Source organism: Protopterus annectens, chromosome 9.part0 (genome assembly GCF_019279795.1).
Source record: "Protopterus annectens isolate FY-2018-M chromosome 9.part0, PAN1.0, whole genome shotgun sequence".
Classification (NCBI taxonomy): Eukaryota; Metazoa; Chordata; order Ceratodontiformes; family Protopteridae; genus Protopterus; species Protopterus annectens.
Window position 1 is genome coordinate 1,708,620,329 of NC_056743.1, and position 20,125 is coordinate 1,708,640,453.

General features: G+C 42.1%; 1 protein-coding gene across 5 annotated transcripts in view; it reads left to right on the forward strand.

Moving 5' to 3' along the window:
- The window catches only part of RAVER1 (ribonucleoprotein, PTB binding 1), a 2,969,353-nt gene that overhangs the window by 549,451 nt on the left and 2,399,777 nt on the right, over positions 1-20,125 (forward strand). For all 5 annotated transcript variants that reach the window (XM_044084574.1, XM_044084577.1, XM_044084578.1 and 2 more), the window contains exon 4: positions 18,452-18,643. In XM_044084574.1, coding sequence (XP_043940509.1) covers positions 18,452-18,643 — 192 coding nt within the window. The remainder of the gene's footprint in view (positions 1-18,451; positions 18,644-20,125) is intronic.

A 20,125-nucleotide genomic window follows, 5' to 3' on the forward strand; every position in this document is an offset into this window, starting at 1 on the left:
AAAGCAAACCGTTTCCAAATGGATAGCCCATTGCATTCATTTCTGCTATAAGCACCATGGAAAACCTACCCCACAGGGGATAAGATCACATTCCACCAGGGCTGTATCTACCTGTGCGGCATTTCTGAGAGGGGTCCCTACCAGAGACATCCTAGAAGCTACCTGGAGCTCTGTACATACCTTCACCAAGCATTACCACTTGCCTATCTTCTCTAAATCCAGATCTGGATTTGCCACTGCAGTCTTGCAGGGATTAATAGCTGGCCCTAATGCCCTTAAACTTCCTCCTCCTTTTCTTAGCTTTGGGAATCAACCCAAATGTGATGACTGCAATAGTGAAACACGAAGAACATAGTACAGTTGTGTACATTTACCGTAAATGTAGATGTTCGAGTGTATTCACTGTTGCAGTCCTGGTTACCCTCCCTCCAGCCACCTGACTTCTCTTGGCTCTTCCTTTCCTTCTTGTTTGGCATATATTATATCATGTGTATTTGCTTTTTGCTGGGGGTGTACCATGCCATATAATTGCTTCCTATTGTGGGGGCACCTGCCATCTGGGGCAAGAAAAACTGATGTAATGGCGTCGGCTGCTTGTTTTATACCCCTGACGACCTGACATCAAGGAAGAAGTGACAGCATCCGACGCACAAATCAGAAGACTCTGGTATTCAGGCCGGCTGAGGGCTACCTGCAGGCAGATAACCCAAATGTGATGACTGCAACAGTGAATACACTCAAACATCTACATTTATGGTAAGTGTACACAACTGTACTTTCTATATGTGAGTTTATTTTAGAACTGTGTTTTCTCTTAGATATAGCTAGGAAATAGGAAGATTAGATTAGGTTTTTTCTGTATTGATGTCAGAACTTTTCTGCTGTATTATTTTAAGTATTTGTGTGATCTCTGAACTCTTGACTAGCATTGTGTAGTAGGAAGTATTGTCTTGTGTGTTTATTATTACATATTTTTAAGCTGTTTTGTGCAGAGATAATTTAAGCTCTAAGAGTACCATGTGTTTAGTGGTACTGGCCAAGCCACTCTTATATGCCTTCACTGTTCAGTTGCACTTACCATTTAGATGATAATATTACTAAGTAATAATTGGACACCCTTTTAGTAGCTGATAAATGGGGTGGTGGCAAGTGGTACTACCGTATAGTCTGGGTAAAAGGGGCACAGCTGGAGAACCTGTGCCAGCCTTCCCCAGGAGTGTCTGTGTGGTTGTATACAACTCTTATCTGGAAGTGTGTTTGTGTGTGTCAGCTACTTGGGCAGGGACACGAAGCACTGGTTAGACAAAGAGGGTGCTGGAGGTTTTAGCTTGCTCACTAGGCTGAGATCTGCACCCTATAGATGCACCAGTGGTGAGTCTTATTTGGGACCTGGAGGGAAAGGGAGAAACCAGACCCAGACTGACTGTGATCTCTGTGTGCTCTTAAGGGAAATTGTATTTTACTGTGTGTGTATTTATTATCCTTTCCCTATATGGATGCCCTCCACTGGTGTTAGTGATGAGGATTGAGGCTCTTTGGTTGCCGGGCCAGTTCACGGGCGTCACAAGGTCTAGCAACTGGGATAGTCTCTGCTGAATGTTCAACTTTAGGGGCATCAGGAACATCTTCAGAAATTGTCTTGATTGCTCTGAGATGCTCTGAGATAGTCTGTATCATAGGAACAATGCTGTGATATTGGTTCTGATACAGGAAGTAGTTGTCTGTGATTCCTCCTGTACTCCACACCCTCTGATTTCACAAAGTAGGATCTCGGCTCTGCACATATACTTGTTACTTGACCAATCCGGTCAAAACCTTTCACCGTTTATATCCTCACTCTCTCTCCTCCTTTCAGTGGATGAAGAAATCTGCTTGATTTGTCATAGCTGGACTTCTGGAAAGAATGCTTTCTGAATAATTGGGCTTTGAGTGCTCTGTATTTAGCTTTAGGCCTCAATAATTTGTAACTGATAGGCAATGTTGTTTTGTTTTACCTAGGTAGAAGTCTCTGAGCAGTGAGCCAAGTATATTGTCATAGGGTATGTTTCTGAGATTGAGTAAATTCAAAAAGACATCGGTATTGTCATGCTTTGACTTCTGTGTTAATTGCTTTGCACTCTGTGTTGCTCATTCAGCTAGTCCATTTGACTGTTTATTCTGGAGTACTAGTAATATGTACACAGTCCCATTCGCTTGCAAATTTCTGAAACAACTGACTTGTAAATCAGGTACCATTGTTAGAGATCAGCTTCTGTGGACTTCCATGGACTGAGAAATCACGTTTCTACTTGGTAATAACCGCAGTGGATGTTAAGTAATAAGTCCATCTCACACCAATTCGAATAAGAGTATACCAATACTAAGTAATGCTGATTGGTCCACTCGAATATGTCAGTGCCTACTGTTGACCAAAGTAGTTCAGGAACTTGACTTAGCTGAAGTGGTTCTTTTTGCAAATGTGGTTTAGTACTATTGCATACTGATCAAGAAGAAAGTTCTGTATCAATGTGTTTTGCTAGCGAAGGCCATAATACTAGTCCTCTCAACCTTCTTTTGGCAGCTTCAGAACCTGGGTAATCATGATGCAAAATCTGGATATATTCTTGTAAGGAAACAGGAACAACAATTTTAGGGCCTTTGAAAATAATGCCATCTTCCATCAACATCTCATCTCTGTAAGGAAAATAAGTTTGCACTTCAGGTGGCACACTAGATTACTTTGACGGCCATACATCATTAATGTAGTGGTTGGGCTTCTGCAAAATTGGGTCAGTCTTTGTATTATCTCTCAGCTCATCAAGTCTTGTGGTAGAAAAGATCTGCACTTCCATGACATCAAAGTCAGAATTTTCTGCGTCAAGCTGTTTTGTATTCCTGGGTGATCTGGATAAGGTATCAACCAGATAAAGAAGTTTGCCTTTTGTATAGACCATTTTGAAGTTGTACTTCTGCAATTTGAACATCATTCTTTGTAATCTCGCTGGAGCTGAATGCATAGGTTTCTTCAAAATAGTAACTAGAGTTTGACTATCAGTTTCAATCTGAATATCTCAACCATAGATATAATCATGAAACTTAGAACATAGAAATACTATTGCAAAAGTTCATTTCCAATTTCAGCATATTGCATTTCAGTTTGGGTAAGTGTTTTAGATGTATAGGCTCCTGGTCTGCCTTCTTGAAGAATAACTGCGCCAAGACCAAATTTTGAAGTATTACAGGAAAGAATTACTGGTTTATTGACATCATAGTATCTTAATGTAGTTGGGGTGGTAATTTTCTACTTAATGTCTTCAAATGCTTTCTGGTGCTCTTCCAACCAAGACCATGTAACATCTTTGTGTTAACACTCTCAAAGGCGCTGTCAACTCACTGAAGTCTGGTATATAAACTTGCCTAAATAGTTGACCATGCCAAGAAAATGTTGTCGAGCTTGAAAATTGTCCGGTGCTGACCTATCAGAAATGGCTACTTGTTTGGACGGGTCTGGTCTGACCAAATACTAAGTACTTTTCTCTTTTAGACTCATGGTTGGCATCACAATCGTGACAGTTAATAAAGCTTCATTTGGGTTTTGCTGATTCATTCTTGTACTGCACTGAGCATGCTCTCTTTACTGAGCTAGTCTTGGAACTTGCGAGACTACAAGTCTGCCTTGGAAATCTTGCAGGGGCTGTAGCTGCAATTTGCGTAGGGCTGTTTTTGCTAGTCACATGTTGCATGCTGTCTACATTTGCTCTGGAGTCTGCTGAAATCATGCTCTTATAATTTGCAAGCATATTTGTGTGCCTCTCTTTAACTGCATGTATTTGAAAAAACCTCCATAGCTTTACTCAAGTTAAATCACTGTCACGAAGCAAAATCTTTCTCACTGCAGCACTGTTAATACCGCACACAAGCCTGTTGTTTATTAATTCATCTTTTAAGTCATCAAGCTTGCACATTTTAGCTTTGTTTCTCAGGTTAGTAATATAAGCTGCAAAAGTTTCAACTTACTTTTGATCTCTTGTGTAAAACCAATACCTAACATTAGTCTGGGGTTGCACATTTTTCTGAATTCCCTTGATTCAGCCTGTACACGAATATGACAGTTTCCCCTTCACTTTCATATACAGCTGGTGCATGTACAAATGAACGCTGTCTTTCAGTGGCCTCTAACCCAGCTAGGTTTAGCAAAACGTATGCCCTGGTGCATGCATCTTTGCCAGAATAAGCTGCTTGTATGAATATATCATTCTCTTGCTCAAATATTCACCAGTTGTGTGCAATATTCTGATCAAATACAAGTGGTGATGGTTTTTGAAATCCATCTACCATGCCAAAAAGTTATAGTAAAACACAATGCAACCCAAGTTCACTTGTATCTATATGAACATATGCCAGAAATATTTACCAGTACTTGTAACTATGCCCAACAGCACAACAAGCCTCTGAATAACCGAACTTTGCTAAATAAGTTTCCCGGGGACTGTAATACTCTTGAAATCACTGTACTGTAAGAAAATCACCTCTTATCAGTCTAAGAAACATTTCAAATAACTGCACTGTGTGAATAAATTGGGCAGAAGAAGCTCCGATCAAGTAATACCACTTTGCATATAAACAGTACATAGCATACTAAAATTTTCCCAAAATGGCTGTACTTTGCTAAATAACTCTGTAAAGTGCAAGAAACACACTGTAATGGTGACACTGCGAATAGACACACCCACCACAAGAAACTTCGAATTGGCTGTATTTTCACTGCACTTTATGAAGTAGTTGCACTTTGCACACAATAAACTCTTCTAAATAAATGCACAGTAATAAACATTCACTGTAAACACTTTCGCGCACTTTGAGATACTTTGAATAAATGTAGATGTTAAGTTATATATCTCGCCCTTGTTCTTGCTGGTTAGGATCGGAGCCGATCCTCTGCTCCGACTCGGCCATCTTCTATAGCTCGAGAGCTGTTTACTGGCTCGAGGCTACCCCTTATCCCATGATGCCTAGCGATAGCTACCCAGATCTCGTTTGCCGCTTCAGCTGCGAGGTGTCTTTTTTCTGGCTCAGGCTCATATAAAGTTTTTGTATAACTTTCTTACTCTAGAATTCTATATTTTCAGTGTTTTATTGTTAACGTTTAGTCTTGTTTTTTGTGATAGCTAGTGTTTAATTGTAGTATCCCTTTCCTTGTAGAACTCATTTAACTTAGAGAGTTCTCCCCTTCCCCTCCCCCCCGTCCTCCTCTTGTCAGGTTAGCCGTTTAGATTAGAGGCTTTCCTTCTACCTTTCTTTCATAGGCTAGCCATTTAAGTTAGAGGATTTCCTATTAAAAAAAAAAAAAAAAAAAAACTTTAATTATAGTCTTGTAGTACAGTGTGTTTTTTGTGTAGACTGTATTTTGCTTTGGTAACTGTTGTTGTATTTGTGGTTTCCTTATTTCAGGATGTCAAAGGAATCCAAAGTGTCTGGATTCAAGAAGTGTGACTCATGCTGTCAGAAAATGTCTCTGACAGATGGGGACACTTCTTGCGTCTATTGTTTAGGCGCAGTGCACCTGCAGGACTCTTGTTCTATCTGCATTCATTTAGTCCAAGAGTCCTGCAGAAGCATAAGAATAAGCTTATTCTTGGGGGTCTTTTAAAACCCCAGGATTCACCGGCCAAGAGCTCTCAGCCTGTGAAATCCCCTAAATCTACCAAGCTGTCAGCTCCAAGTTTGGAGCCGTCCTCGGTTCAGACTGTACCTTCTACTTTGTTTCCGGCTGATAAGACTATCTCCCAGTCGGCTCCATCAGAAACTTCGGAGCCTTCGTGGAGCCACAAGAGGCTGAGGTCCCCTTCATTGGAATTGATACATTCGGCTCATCGGTCTCCTTTGCTTCAGAGCAAGTGCAGTCACCAATCCTCTCGATCCTCTAGGCTGTCGAATCACGATGTGGAGAGAGTGGGTTATTAGGTTGATAGTCGCAGACACTTGCCAAGATGTTGTCCAGCCCTCCTCAACAGGTGTCTGCTCCGTCCACTTCTATTGATGTTCCTCCTCTGACTCCAATGAGTTCGGAGCCGGAGTTCGTTGGGGTTCAAGTAGTGAAAACGTCGGCCCCGATAACTCTATCTCCTTCGGTTCCGACGTCGGCTCCGATCCCCTCGATGGTGCCGTCCGTCGAGGGATCTGGGCGCCAGGGTTCCCTCGTCTGCTCCGAGGGGGCGAGTGGCATCGGACCCTTGTCCGACCCCATTCTCCCTCTTGGAGCTTCGGCGCAGGTGAGCTCGGCTCCTACATCGGCCTCTGAGCTGTCTCTCTCGGTGCGGAGAAAGATTCCAGTTTCCTCTAAACAGGAACTTTCTCTGCATCGTGATCGGGATGCCTTTGATGTCATGAGGAGTGTGCTGACCACTAAGTCAGCTCCACTATCGGCCCCACCGGCTCCATCCCCAGTAGTGCCTGTGCCAACCTCTGCTCCTCCTCCAGACCTCAAGTGTAGGGAACCGACGCTCCAGGGCACCCCATTGGGTGTTTCCTCTTCTTCCAAGGCCTCCCCTGATCATTCAGAGGAGCCCCCTTGTAAGAAGAAGTGCAAGAGGAAGCGCATTGACTCCCCTGAGTCTGTCACTTCTGATACAGACTTAGATGATTCAGAAGGGTCCCAGAGATCCCCCTCTGAAGATGTTTCCTTCTTGAACATCCTAGAAATGCTTAAGCAAAGGGGGAACTGGAATTCCCTAGCCCCTACCGAGGATAAGTCTGTATTTCTGGATGCGTTCGGTTCCCGACCTTCCACCTCCTGGGTTTCTCCGCCTTTCGATCCACTTGTGTCAGTGGTGGCTCGAAAGGCTTGGTCAGCTCCAGATACAGTGGAAACAACTCCGAGGAGACCTGGCAAATTCATCACAGCACCCCAGGATAAGCAGTTCCTTACCAAAGGTATTCCTGTTGATGCCATGGTGGTAGCAGCAGCCACCAAAAAAGAGTTAGCGGAGACCTCTTCTGTCCATCCTCATAACAAGGAGACTAGGACCATAGACAGATACGGGAAGCAAATGTTTGCTTCAGCGACCTTTTCTATGAGGTCACTGAACTGCTTATGTCATTTTACCCGGCCTCAGAGGGATCTCTTTAAAGAGCTCGGAGATGCCCTTCAAGATCCATCAGCTGAGGGGGCTCAAGCTAAAGTAGCTTCCCAGCTGGCGACACTTAATTCTGTAGTTTACTCCTCCATGAGGCTCATTTCCTATGCAGCCGATGGGGCGAGTAGAGCCGCAGGTACGGGTGTGGCCCTTAGGAGGCATGCATGGATGCGGCTGTGTAATTTTGTGGAACCCTTTCGAGCATCATTCACCAACACCCCCTTTGATGGTTCCTTTCTTTTTGGACCACAGGTGAAAGACACTTTACCTAGGTGTGAGCAAGAAGGCAAGACTCTCTGCCGTGGGAGTCCGTTTTCCCACTCCTTCTAGGCCGTACCCCCAAAGGTCAGAAGAGTGGCAAAATGTGGTTCCGAAAATCTGAGGGAGACTTGCCTGACACGTAGCGATTTTTCCTCCAGGGGCAGAGGGGGAAACAATAACAACAGACATCGCACTCGTGGCAGAGGGGGTCCGCAGAACCAGGGCAACAGACAATCTTTTTCTGATAAGCCCTTTCAGCAGCATCCCTGAAGTGTTGCCCGGCTGCTCACCCCTGGAGGCAGTCGGGGGAAGACTTTCACTGTACCCAGAAGCCTGGCAAAATTTAATGCAAGACAGATGGGTACGGTCCATTATATCCAGAGGTTACAAGATTCTCTTCTGTCAACCCCCATTACCGTCAAGGAAATCCTTTCCAGATGTTCCACCCAATCTGAAGGACCAAGCAGTAATAGAACCTTCAAAACTGCTAGAAAAAAAGTGTCATTCAGGAAGTCCCGGCAGACCAGCACAGATCCGGAACTTACTCGAGGTTCTTTTTGGTACCAAAAAAGACAGGGGACTGGAGACCGATTCTGGATCTCAACAGACTAAACAGGTCTGTACAAAGAACAAAGTTTTGGATGGTCACGCTACAGTCCATTCTACCCTTTCTGGGTCGGGACAATTGGATGTGCTCGATAGATCTTCAGGACCCGTACTACCATATCAAGATGGACAGGCGATCCAGGAGATTTCTTCGCTTCCGGCTGGGAGCCAGTCATTGCCAGTTCAGAGCTCTGCCCTGTGGTATCACCACAGCCCCCAGGGTGTTCACCAAATGTATGGCAGTGGTCATGGCTCACCTGAGACGTCGAGGATTCCAGGTGTTTCCATATCTAGACTACTGGCTCCTCACTGCTACTACCAGGCATCAACTTCTACAAGCCAGGGACTACACAATCACAATCTGCTCCCAGCTAGGCATTACAATAAACTTCGAAAAATCTGCCTTGTTGCCCTGTCAATCTGTCACCTACATAGGAGCAGACTTAGACACAAGGGACATGTCCGCAAGGCTACCGCCAGAAAGGGAGTCTACAATTTGCCAGCAAGTACAAATTCTAATGCAGAGCAAAAGAATCCAAGTCAGGTTCGTCCTTCAAACTCTGGGTTCCATGGCAGGAGCCATTCTTCTAATCCCACTGGCCCACTTTCACATGAGGATCCTTCAGTGGCTTCTGTTCACACAGTGTTCTTTCCAACAGCTACCCATGTCTCACATGATTATGATTACAGAAGCATGCAAAAGGCACCTTTCCTGGTGGATGGTTTCCCCACTAGTGACTCAAGGCAGACCCTTCATTCAGCCCCCTCGGGTAGCCACAGTAACAACAGATGCCTCCCTGATAGGGGGGGGGGGCATTATCAGGGCAGGACATTCCAAGACTTTTGGCAGTCTCACGAGTACCATCTGCACATAAATGTCCTAGAAATGAGAGCCGTGCTCCTAGCATTGCAAGCCCTTCAGGACTCTCCTTCTTCTGGGACCATTGCAGTTCAAACAGACATGTCAGTGGTGTGGTACATCAACAAGCAGGGTGGAACCAGGTCCTACCCCCTGTGTCGAGAAGCACTCAGAATGTGGCAGTGGGCGATTTCCTCCCAACGTTTTGTGATTGCGATGCACATCCCTGGGAGGTCCAACGTCATAGCGGACAGGCTCACCAGAGCTATCCTCATGCCTCACAAGTGGTCCCTGAATCAGGAAGTTGCGGATCTTATCTTCCGCAAATGGGGACAGCGTTGCTGTGATCTTTTTGCCACCCCCTTCAACAGCAAATGCAGCAACTACTTCTCCCTTCTTCCGCTTCCAGGTCACTCACCAAGAGATGCTCTAGTCCACGATTGGCTTCAGGGACTTCTTTATGCCTTTCCTCCATTTCCCCTGATTCCAAAACTCATACAGAAAGCAATATCGTTGGGTTGCAAAATGATCCTCATTGCCCCCTACTGGCCTCAACAGATATATGGTTCCCGTTCCTGCACCATTACCTTCTCGATCAGCCTTGGACTCTGGATCCGATTCCAGACCTACTGATTCATCAGTCAGTTGGGTTGCATCAATCCCTCCAAACTCTCCAGCTCACAGCTTGGTTGCTCCACTTCCAACCTTAGCCAGGCTTCCCAGCATTTCCCCGGCTGTACATGAGATTATTGTCTCCTCTCACAAGTCCACAACCAGAAAGACTTATGCTAGTAAATGGAAACGTTTTTCTTGTTGGGCAGAGGCTAGGAACGTAGATCCCTTTTCAGCCCCAGTCCACGAAATTTTGGAATTCCTAGCACAACTTTTTCATTCTGGGTCCGTTTCTGCTACAATCAGAGTTCAATTAGCGGCCATTTCTAACTTTCATGTTGGTTTGTCAAATTCAAACATTGTCTCATAAGGTCTGTAAAGCTTTTTTGAGAGGGACCACTCTCCTTAGGCCTCCAGTGAGAGAACCCTTTCCTCCTTGGGACCTTAATTTGGTACTAACTTCCTTAACTCTGCCCCCTTTTGAACCAGCAGCGTCCTGCTCCATTAAGTTTCTATTTTGGAAGACACTCTTTCTGGTAGCTATTATTTCAGCCAGATGCATCTGTGAACTTCAGGCACTATGTGTTCGTCCTCCATACTTGTTTTTTCATAAGGACAGGGTTGCTCTGAGAACTAATCCTTTGTTTCTTCCGAAAGTCTGCTCAGAAAATAATTTAAACCAATCTATAGACCTTCTTGTGCTTTTCCCTAACCACACCAACAAGGCAGAGTACAAATTACACCAATTGGACGTTCATAGACAATTGCGTTTTTACCTACACAGGACTAAGGAAATAAGGAAGTCGGACCAACTATTCCTTTCCTATGCTCTAGGCAAACAAGGTCTTCCAGTTTCCAAGGTAACCTTATCCAGGTGGTTTTATCACACTATTTCTTTCATTTATCAATTAAGGAAGAAAATGTTACCTATCAAACTGAAAGGTCATTCTACTAGGGCCTTGGCCACCTCTATAGCCTTCCAATCTAGGTTGCCCATGGATTCTATCTGTGCAGCTGCTACGTGGGCAAATTCTTATACTTTATTTCTGATTACAAGCTAGATACAGTCTCCAGGAGCAGAGCTATCTTTGGTTCCACTGTTCTGAAGAGTCTGTTCCAATGAGTCGCCCAGGATTGTAGGTGCTAGGGATGCTGTCCAAACCAGCAAGAACGAAGGCGAGATAGAAAACTTAACATAAAGAAGTTATGTACCTACCATAACGTTCCATGTTAGTTGTCTTCATCTCGCCTTCTTTCTTGCCTCCCACCCTCCGTCCCCCTGTCCTATTGGACCGAGAGGAGTTCTGGTTTCACTGGCTGAGTGTTCTCTGGTTTGTTTCCTCTACTGACTTAGAGAGTATGACAGGTATACTCAACCTATTTGTTTGGACAGGTTTATGCTCTGGCTATGTCTGGGGTTAGCTATTTCAAACGAGATCTGGGTAGCTATCGCTAGGCATCATGGGATAAGGGGTAGCCTCGAGCCAGTAAACAGCTCTCGAGCTATAGAAGATGGCCGAGTCGGAGCCGAGGATTGGCTCCGATCCTAACCAGCAAGAAAGAAGGCTAGATGAAGACAACTAACATGGAACGTTATGGTAGGTACATAACTTCTTTTTATGCTATTTAGTGCTTCAACCACTGAAAAATAGTAGTTTATGCCAAAACACAGTAATTTGCCAAACAGTATGCAGTTCATTGCTGTATTTATGTTTAATGTGCCCTTTTTGCCCTTATTTATATTCATTTTGGTCATTTAGTCTCTCTTCATACCCATTATACTTTATTGTGCTTGTTTTCACTCTAAACATGCTCGTTTTACTTTAAACATGCTCATTTTGCAATTCCAAGGTAATTCTGAACCCTTTATGTGCTTTTCTGATTTTTTTTATCAAGTCTGTTAATACCATACATTTCTTCTAATAAATAAACGTTTTATGCCGCACGTTTGCTTAATAAATGTTTCCGTGCTATTCATTTGCTTAATAATGCATTCCATGTCCTTGTAATGCTCCGTTTTATCTTTTTTTATAAAATCGTTCGTGTGAGTTTTCATTACCTTTAGTTCGTTTCTGGCCCTTTTTTGCATTTGTTTCATTTAGTTTACCTTCACTGTTAACTCTGCACCTCGTGGCTCTGAAAAGCAGTCTCTGGAATTCCGCTTTTGACACCATGTCATTCATCTCATCAGGATGAAGTAGACTAACATTGTGGGTTCTGTTCAAGCAGCTTTATTGTGTACAAATGCATCAGAAATGAGGCTAAGTAACTAACTTATAAACAAACTAGCTATTATACACATACATGTTCACACTCTGGCTGCACTTCTCAAAAATGGCACTCAAGTTAGCACGTGTTTGCTATATATATGCACATGCTGTCCTTTGAAATGCTTCTTAAAGGTGTACACTATGCTACACTTCCAGTAGAACAAAGTGGTGTAGAATTACCTGATTTAAAGGGATATTTTAAAGCTATGCAGTTTAGGATCATAGGTTCATAGGTAGCTAGTAGGCTATCTGCCCTAGGGCATTTATAAGCCTAGCCAGAATGTGTTGGCTTTCGCCTCCCTTTTAGATTAGATTCCTGAGCCTCTGTCCAGCAGGGCCATAGAAGTGATCCCAGATGTAAATTTACGATTTCCCATCCATTCATCAAGATTTCTTTTGACGAGAGATAGTGAGGGGCTCTGCCTAACATGGATTGGGATTCTATTCCAGAGCGAGGAAAGCCTCTGGGATATGAATCTATCCCTCCAGCATGTCCTATTTATTGTTGTGCCGAGGTTTAAATCCCTGGAGCATGTAGCTGTAAGGGATTTAGATTTCTTAAGGTGGAGCATGTCCATTAATTCCGGGTTAGACATGGCCTTGTACGTCAGGCAGAGATCGCCTCTGAGTAGGCAGTAAGCAACTGAGTAGAGCTGGAGTTTCTGTAGTCAAGCTGCATAGGGCATCTGTTTGAGGCCCACAATCCTCTTGGTGAGGTACTTTTGGGGGGTCTCTAGCTGTTGCAGGTGTTGGGTAAGGTACATCCCAAATGGGGCATTATACTCAATTATGGGCCTGATGAGCGATGAGTAGAGGGGCACAATGACCTCTCTTGATCTAGATGTGAACCCTTTTGTGATTAGGTGGGCTATATAGAAGGTTTTTCTAACCACTTTGGCAATGTGATTATCAAAGGAGAGGTTACTATCTACTTGGGTCCCCAGATCCCTAATTACATCTTCTGTACTTAGTGGATTACCACCTATGTGGTAGTTTGTGGGCACTTTGTTTTTCCCATAGGGGAAGACTGTGCACTTTTTGGCATTTAGCTTGAGGCCATGGTTCTGACACCAGGTGTCCGTCTCCGTAAGACCTTCTGGAGGATGCTTGTGTCAGCCGAAGAGCAGATTATGGCTCCCAGTTTGCAATCATCTGCGAACTTGGTCAGCCACAGTCCTCCCGTGCTTACCTGTACCTCGGAGAAGTATATACCAAACAAGAGGGGTCCCAGGACTGAGCCCTGTGAGATGCCACTTGTAACCGGTTTGTTGTCGGACATAGCACCTGCAACTCCGACCATGTGGGTTCTCTCCCTGAGCCAGTTTGCAACCCATCTCATGACATAGGGGTTGATATTCAAGCTTATAAGCTTATTTATAATGCCAGAGTGGGGTATTGTGTCGAAGGCCTTTGCCAGGTCCAGGTAGGCTGTGTGGACTACCTTTCCCTCATCTGTGGCCTTTGTAACTGTTTCATAGAAGTCAACTAGGTTTAAGAGGCAAGATCTGCCTTTAACAAAGCCGAATTGGGTAGGGTCCAGTGTCTGGAGGTTCCCAATGTCTTTGAGATCCATGATGATGCGCTCCATAGCTTTGCAGGCCAGGCTAGTCAGGCTTATAGGGCGATAGTTCCTGGGATCCGTTGTGGCGCCACCTTTGTGGAGCGGGATAACTGTTTCTGTACGCCATTCTTTGGGTACATATCCTGTAGTAAGGCTGAGTTTGAACAGTGACTTTGTGAGGGTTCAGTTCTTTTTGGAGCTTGTGTAAGATGCAGGCTGGGACACCATCTGGTCCCATTGATTCTGTGTTTTTTGCTATGTATAGATATAGCTTAATCAGAAGGTTATTATTTAGAGTGGAAAGGGGTGATGGTAAAGCAGAGAGACGGTTCAAGAAATAAGGAGAAAGTGGAATTTTGGATGCAGATCCTTTTGCAGATTAGCAGCAATCCTACAGAAAACTATAGTCATAAAGTTGCTGAAAGTAAAAAGAAATAATCCAACACAGGAATGAAGAAAGGAAATTTGCCATTAGGGATTACTGTAAGTATGCCTCTCATCCTCTTAAGCACAAGGAATCTGGACAAAGCTAAAATAATGGGGATAAGAAAAGCCCAAATATCTTGTTGACTGCCAAAAAAATTAGGCTGCTAGAATATAATATACTTTGCATTACCATACATTTTCTGAAGTGTATGAAGCTTGAAACTCAAATATGTCATTTAGTGATTTAAATCCTCCAGGATTTGCCAGAAAAATATAAATTGTATGAAGAACACATCAAAAGTATGAGACTAACAGCTGAGCATTCTGTGAAAATCTGGGCAGTTGAGAAATATGCCATCAAGTTGGGAAACAGAAGATAGGCAAGATGGGGCTGCAAGTTATGAAGAAAATTGGCAAAGGAACCAATGTACTGGGAGCAAATAAGTAGAGAAGGAAAGGGTAAAGTGACATGAGGCCAAGTAGAAATTTGGACTGCAGGTTAGAGATGGTCTTCCCTAGCCGGGATTGATAATCTTGAGTATATGCAAAAATAGAAAGATACGGGGTTCTAAGTGAAAGACCAACTGTGATAATTTTTAGTTGAATCAAGTACAGAAGGTTCTATGTAAAGGGGGATAATTAGCAGGGCATGTAACATACTTCATGATAAGTGTAAGAATCAATTGGACGAGGTTAGAAAAGATTGGGAAGAGCGAATGGAAAAACAGTTTACACAATTGGAGGACATATGTACGGCATCTAGGCATGCAACAAAGTCCAGAATGCTTAGGATTTTTGCATGAAAGTGTTAGCACTGGGATTTTTGTACCCCAAGCAGACTTCAAAGAAGTTTTCTTCAGGTAGATGGCAAAAGTTGTAGTAGTGATGGGGAACAAAGAGGTGACAGTGGAACATGTTTTGGGGAGTATAATGAGATGGCAGATTTTAAAAATTACCAACCAAATACTGCTGGGACGCAGGATTTGAATTGCCTAGATATAACAAGGCCTTAAGTTTAATTCTGTTGACTGCCAGACAAGCAATTACTAGAAAACGGAAATCAAAATCTAAACTGACTGTATTTGAAGTATTGAGCATTGTAAAAGAAGTAAAAGAACTAGAACGGGGCCTTTAGAAAAGGAATTTTCACCTATGCCATTTCTGAAGTGGATTTTATTAGCTTTGTTTAGCTTTAGAAAAGGGAAGAAACAAATCACATAGAAATAAATGAATTTGTGGCAACAAATCATGCAAAATGAGGACAAAGGAATGATGTTTTAAGAGATGGCAGGAATTGAGCAATTTATGCAATGCTGGATTAAATGAGTGTTGCTGTAAAGAAAGAAAATATATACTTAATGTATGATGTATGAAAAAAATTTATTTTCTATTAATGTGTTTATGCCTTGAATGGTAAATTAATAAAGGTGTTTAAAAAGTTCTAAAAAGAAGATTGTAAACATTAGTATGTAGTAGTCTTTTTAGTTGATGTGTTTTAATTAGTAGATAGCTAATTGTGAAAGATGGGTTTGAGTCATGTGATTGGTGTGAGCATTTTATTAGTATAGCATATGCAATTCTTAGTTTTGAAGAACTCTAATTTGACTGTAGAGATAAAAATGCATAATAAAATTTAGATGTGGCACATCTGTTTTTCAGTGCTATTTTTATAAGTTTTGTTACCGTGGTGACTTTATAAACTTCCTTCATTTTGGCATTCATTTAATATCCAGGGGCTGCATAATTACTTTCAACTCTCCACCCTGGCTCCACTCTTTCCCATTATCTGATATTCCCAGACCATTAAGATAGTGAAAAAGTAAAAACAACTAACTTCCTGTGAAAAGGGGTATGCAGGTAATCCCACTTGACATGAAAGGTTTTGATTTTTACTCCAAGTTCATTTTTGTTTCACAGAAAGACAAGGGACTTTGGCAAACAGTGTATCTGAGCAGCCTAAAAAAGTATCCACAGAGAGGCCTTTTAATGGTTACCATGCAGTCTTCATTTGTTTGTCAGGAGGAGACTGAGTGTGCTTTTTGGACCTCCAGGATACCTGTCTTCGCATACATATTGCACTGAGTCTAGTAGGTAAGAGCTAGTTATTTTTGAAATCCAGATGTTTCACTTTGGTCTAGAGAGAGGAAGGAAAAGACCATCTTTCCCCCAAGGGTGTTTTCCAAATGCATGTCCATAGTTGCAGTGAACTAGAGGCTGTCGGAGTTTTAGATATTTCTTCATGTAGACAACTGGCTGCTAGCAATTTCAACACAGAACAATCTACTTTTTTGGGAGGAAGTGTAATATCTGTCCATCTTTGGAAATTGCAGTGAACATTGCAAAGTCAAAGACTGAGTTCTGCTTAACCGTTTATATTCATGTGGTAGTTGCTGGCCTGTATCTTACGCAGGGCTCTTCTTTCCGTGAATAAAGATCCTCCATTCACCAGGCAGTGCTTTGGATTGTACAGGTTCAGTCAGTCCTGATGTCACTCTTGTTTAAAAGCCCTGGGACTCTTGGGAGCAAATATTTTCATGGTTCTTTGTACCACATTAATACATGAAGTGCCTGAAGTGAACTTTAAAAATTTAGTGGTCCCTGGTGACAAATTCCATGGTTTAACACACAAAAGTTTCCCAGACTTGCAAGTATCAATTTGATAGTGGAGTTAAATACCAAATCAGACTCTTGGACAGTTCTTTTCTATATCCCATGTGTCTGTAAGTGCTATCAGCAGGAATACTCTGACTGTAGAGCGGAAGTGGAGAGAGATTTTCAGGGCTGAAAAGAAGGTATTTCTTGCATTATAGTCATTTCAGCGTTTCCTGCCTCATAGTGCATTTGCCATTCACACCAGCAACATGGCAGTGGTTTGGTACATACACAGGGAGAAACTTAGGAGTGAGCGATGTCATCCAACCACTTTCTTATAGTCGGCCACATACTTGAAGAGGTGAGTTTCATGGTAGATAGACCTCTATAACTGGAGGTAGCTCTACTGATGTATTTTTGTATTCTAACCAACACCAAAGGCAGTTACTTTGTTTCATTCATCCCCTTTTTGGGGTGAGGTCATGTCCCAGATATGCTGTCATCCAGAAAATGTCGCACAACTGCTATGTGTCTGCCCATTTCCCCTCATTTCAAAATTCAATTAGAAAGCCCATCTGAGCATATCCAAGGTCATTTTCAGTGCCTTATACTGCCCCTGACAATTTTTGGTCCTGCTTTGTACTGAGTTTTTCAGAGTCCACCTTTTCTGACGTCCTTCAGAATCCTGCTGATTCACCTCTTATCTCAAGTTTCACCCATACCTTTACTTTCTACATCTCACCGCATTGTTATTCCAATTCCAGTAATGACCAGGAGGCCTTTGTACTGTGGCAGTATGCGTGGACTAATTACAAAAGTTCAGCTTCCTGTACTGGCAATTTTAGGTCATCTGTCACAAATTTGTAACAGTGGGTTAAACTTTATCCCTGTGTTAATTTACACCTACCATGAACTTCAGACTTTTCTTGGTTGTTCTAACTCACTGATACTGAAGTTTCTTGAAGGTTTGCTAAGGTTTTTTTTTTCTTTTGAAGCATTCTTCTCATTCAGCCATCTGTAAAGGATTTTCTGCCTTCTTGGGACTTGTACTTGATAAGCTGACTCACTTCTTTTGAACCAGCTGCTTAGGTAGACTTCCAGTCTTTATCCTGAAAAACTTTTTTCTTGTGGCAACCACAAGAAGATTTTCTGAGGTACAAGCTGGGTGCGCCAGTTCTTCATACTGGTGTTCCATAAGGATAGAATTGCTATACGAAGTAATCTTTTATGCTGACGTAGCCACTAAGAGTAATTACTAAGATTAATCTATGTAATTATACTAAAATATCTATTTTTTTCCTACTTACTCTAACAGAGTTGACTGCTTGTTATTGTTGTACAGATGTCCACAGGGAGCTCAGAGAATCAAAAAATAATTTTGGCTGTGAAATTTGTAAAATTGATCTGTCTGTATGGATGGTTGGTTGTATTAAATTGCATTACAAAAGATGCAGTAAACCTTAGCTTTCTGTGCGTACCAGTGGCTGCTTCTAAAGGCTATTTCAGCCATGCATTCTTGGACGGTATTTGTGCTGCAGTTATGTGGGCTTAATTGAATATTTTCAAAAGATGTTACAACCCAGTTGTCTCTGGATCTAAATGTTCCTTCTGAGCCAGTTGATGGGGATCTGTTCCAATAAGGGTGACTGTGCAGGAGGATATGCTTGGGACTCCCTTCTGTTACTTGACAAGGGATAACCTCAGCATTTTATACTTGACATAATGATAGCTCTAGTTTAACAGGTCTATCCTCATCAATGTAGGCACTTTACTTCCCCATGCCTCAGTGCAAATGCGGTTGAGAGGAGTTTTTGTAATTTAAATATTGTTTCTGCTCTGTCTTAACACAGCATAACAGAGGTCTATAGCGAAAGTTTGTTTGGCAGACCACTATGGTTGAAAGGTGAGGACGAGGGGCTACTCACCTGCAAAAGCTTCAGTTGTTGAGCTGACAAAAGACCTATGGCTTCAATCTTGTTAGTTGATATGGATGGAAATGCTTAGCCAGGTCCAATATCCTTTCATATTTTCACTCTTTGTTAATGGAAACAGTCTTTTTGGCAGGTTGATTGTTTTTCAAGCAGATTATATATATATGTATTACTTTTCTGACATACTGATGAAATATGTTTTTTTTTTGTTATTTTAGATTGCCTATGGGTCAGATGGGAACAGCAGAGGATTTGCAGTGGTGGAGTATGAAACACCAGAGTTTGCTGAGGCAGCTCAAGAGAAGGCAGATGGTTATCCCATTGGTGGCAACAACATCAGGGTCTCATTCTGTGCTCCTGGACCTACTGGAAGAAGTATGCTGGCTGCACTGTTAGCAGCACAAGCTATGGTAAAATAAATGGCTTGATTTGGAATCCTGTTTTGTTTGTTTGACTTTTATTGCTTTGTGACAAGGGTTATATTTCTGTGGAAACAAAATTATTTTTGTTATGACTATGTTGAGGGCAAATACTGCTTTGCAAATACAGTAAATATACATAAAAGTTAGATTACCTGTTTAAACTTTTATAGAGAAAAAATGTGAATAGATAAGGAACTGGTTTTGTTGGTCTGTTCTCTCCTCCCACCACAGATGAAATATATTTAACAGCTTCATTCTACTGTAAAAGACTACCATATCCATAAGTGGTGTTCTTTTTAGAACATCTTCCTTAGCAGTATGATAACAATAAAAGGTTCAGCTGTTTGATGTCTGTCTTCCTGCCTGTTTGTAAAGGAGCTGATTGTCCCACCATGTATGAGGGTAACAGTTGTCTCATTTAACTTGTTCCTTGTAAAAGCATCATTATGTCAGACACTCTTCATTTTTTCCAGATTTTGAGAATTGTTAAGTTTTGTGACTGATTTATGTCTTCAGTCTGTAGTTTTGGACTGCTTTCTAGTCTCAGGTTTTGCATTTTACTGCTTTTTATGTGCTGCGTTGTTAAGTTTGATGTTTAAATGTATTTATTGTGTAAAGCCTTCCCCTCTGAAGTTTGTGACCATGTGCTTGTGGTAGATTAAGCCCATAAACATTTTGCAAGGTTTGTTGAAATGATAATGGATTATTGCAAACAATGTACAAGATAAAGCCACTGAGATAATGAGATTTAATGGTTCTCTTTTGTGTAAAATGTTGCATGGAATAGATAAGTAGATGACTGAGATTGAATTGAAAGAACATGGTCTGAGAAGGATAATGAACTTTTGAAACTTAGAACCAAGGTTTTTTTTTTTTTAAGTTGGCTGGTAAACCTGAAGAAAGCACATTAAAATAGTATGGAAGAAGAGAGCTTTCTGCCTTTGATTCCATTGATAATGCACTTGTGAAGGCATTGTTTGGTTTTGGGGAAAGCTGTACTCACTGTGGTGAAAAAGCATACCAGCTGCTTGCAAGAGAAAAGTGAATTTCCTTGATGAGCTCAAGACTGTGTTTAGGTGTCAGTTTTGAAGTACTGTCCTCTTCAGAACTAATAAGATGTCCCAACAAAGGCAATTGTTGCTTAGATCTTTGTTGAAGCTGTTGTCTCCCTGTTCTGAGAGATTGATTTTGAATTTATCTGCAAATATACAGAGCTGAGTATATTTTTTTGGTTTTACAGTTTGTACTGTTAGTTGTTGCGTAGATCTCTCTTGAAACTGTCCCCCCCTATTTTCTGCCGTGTCTTCAGTTGGTATAACTGGTTTTTACAGCTTGTGTGTTATCTAACTCAAGGATCACTTGCATAAAATTTGACCCGCTAGTAACAGCCTGCATTTAATTGCTGGAACCTGTGTTCTGAGAGACTGCCTTCCAGACTGTCTGCAGATATACAGAGCTGAGTATATTTTT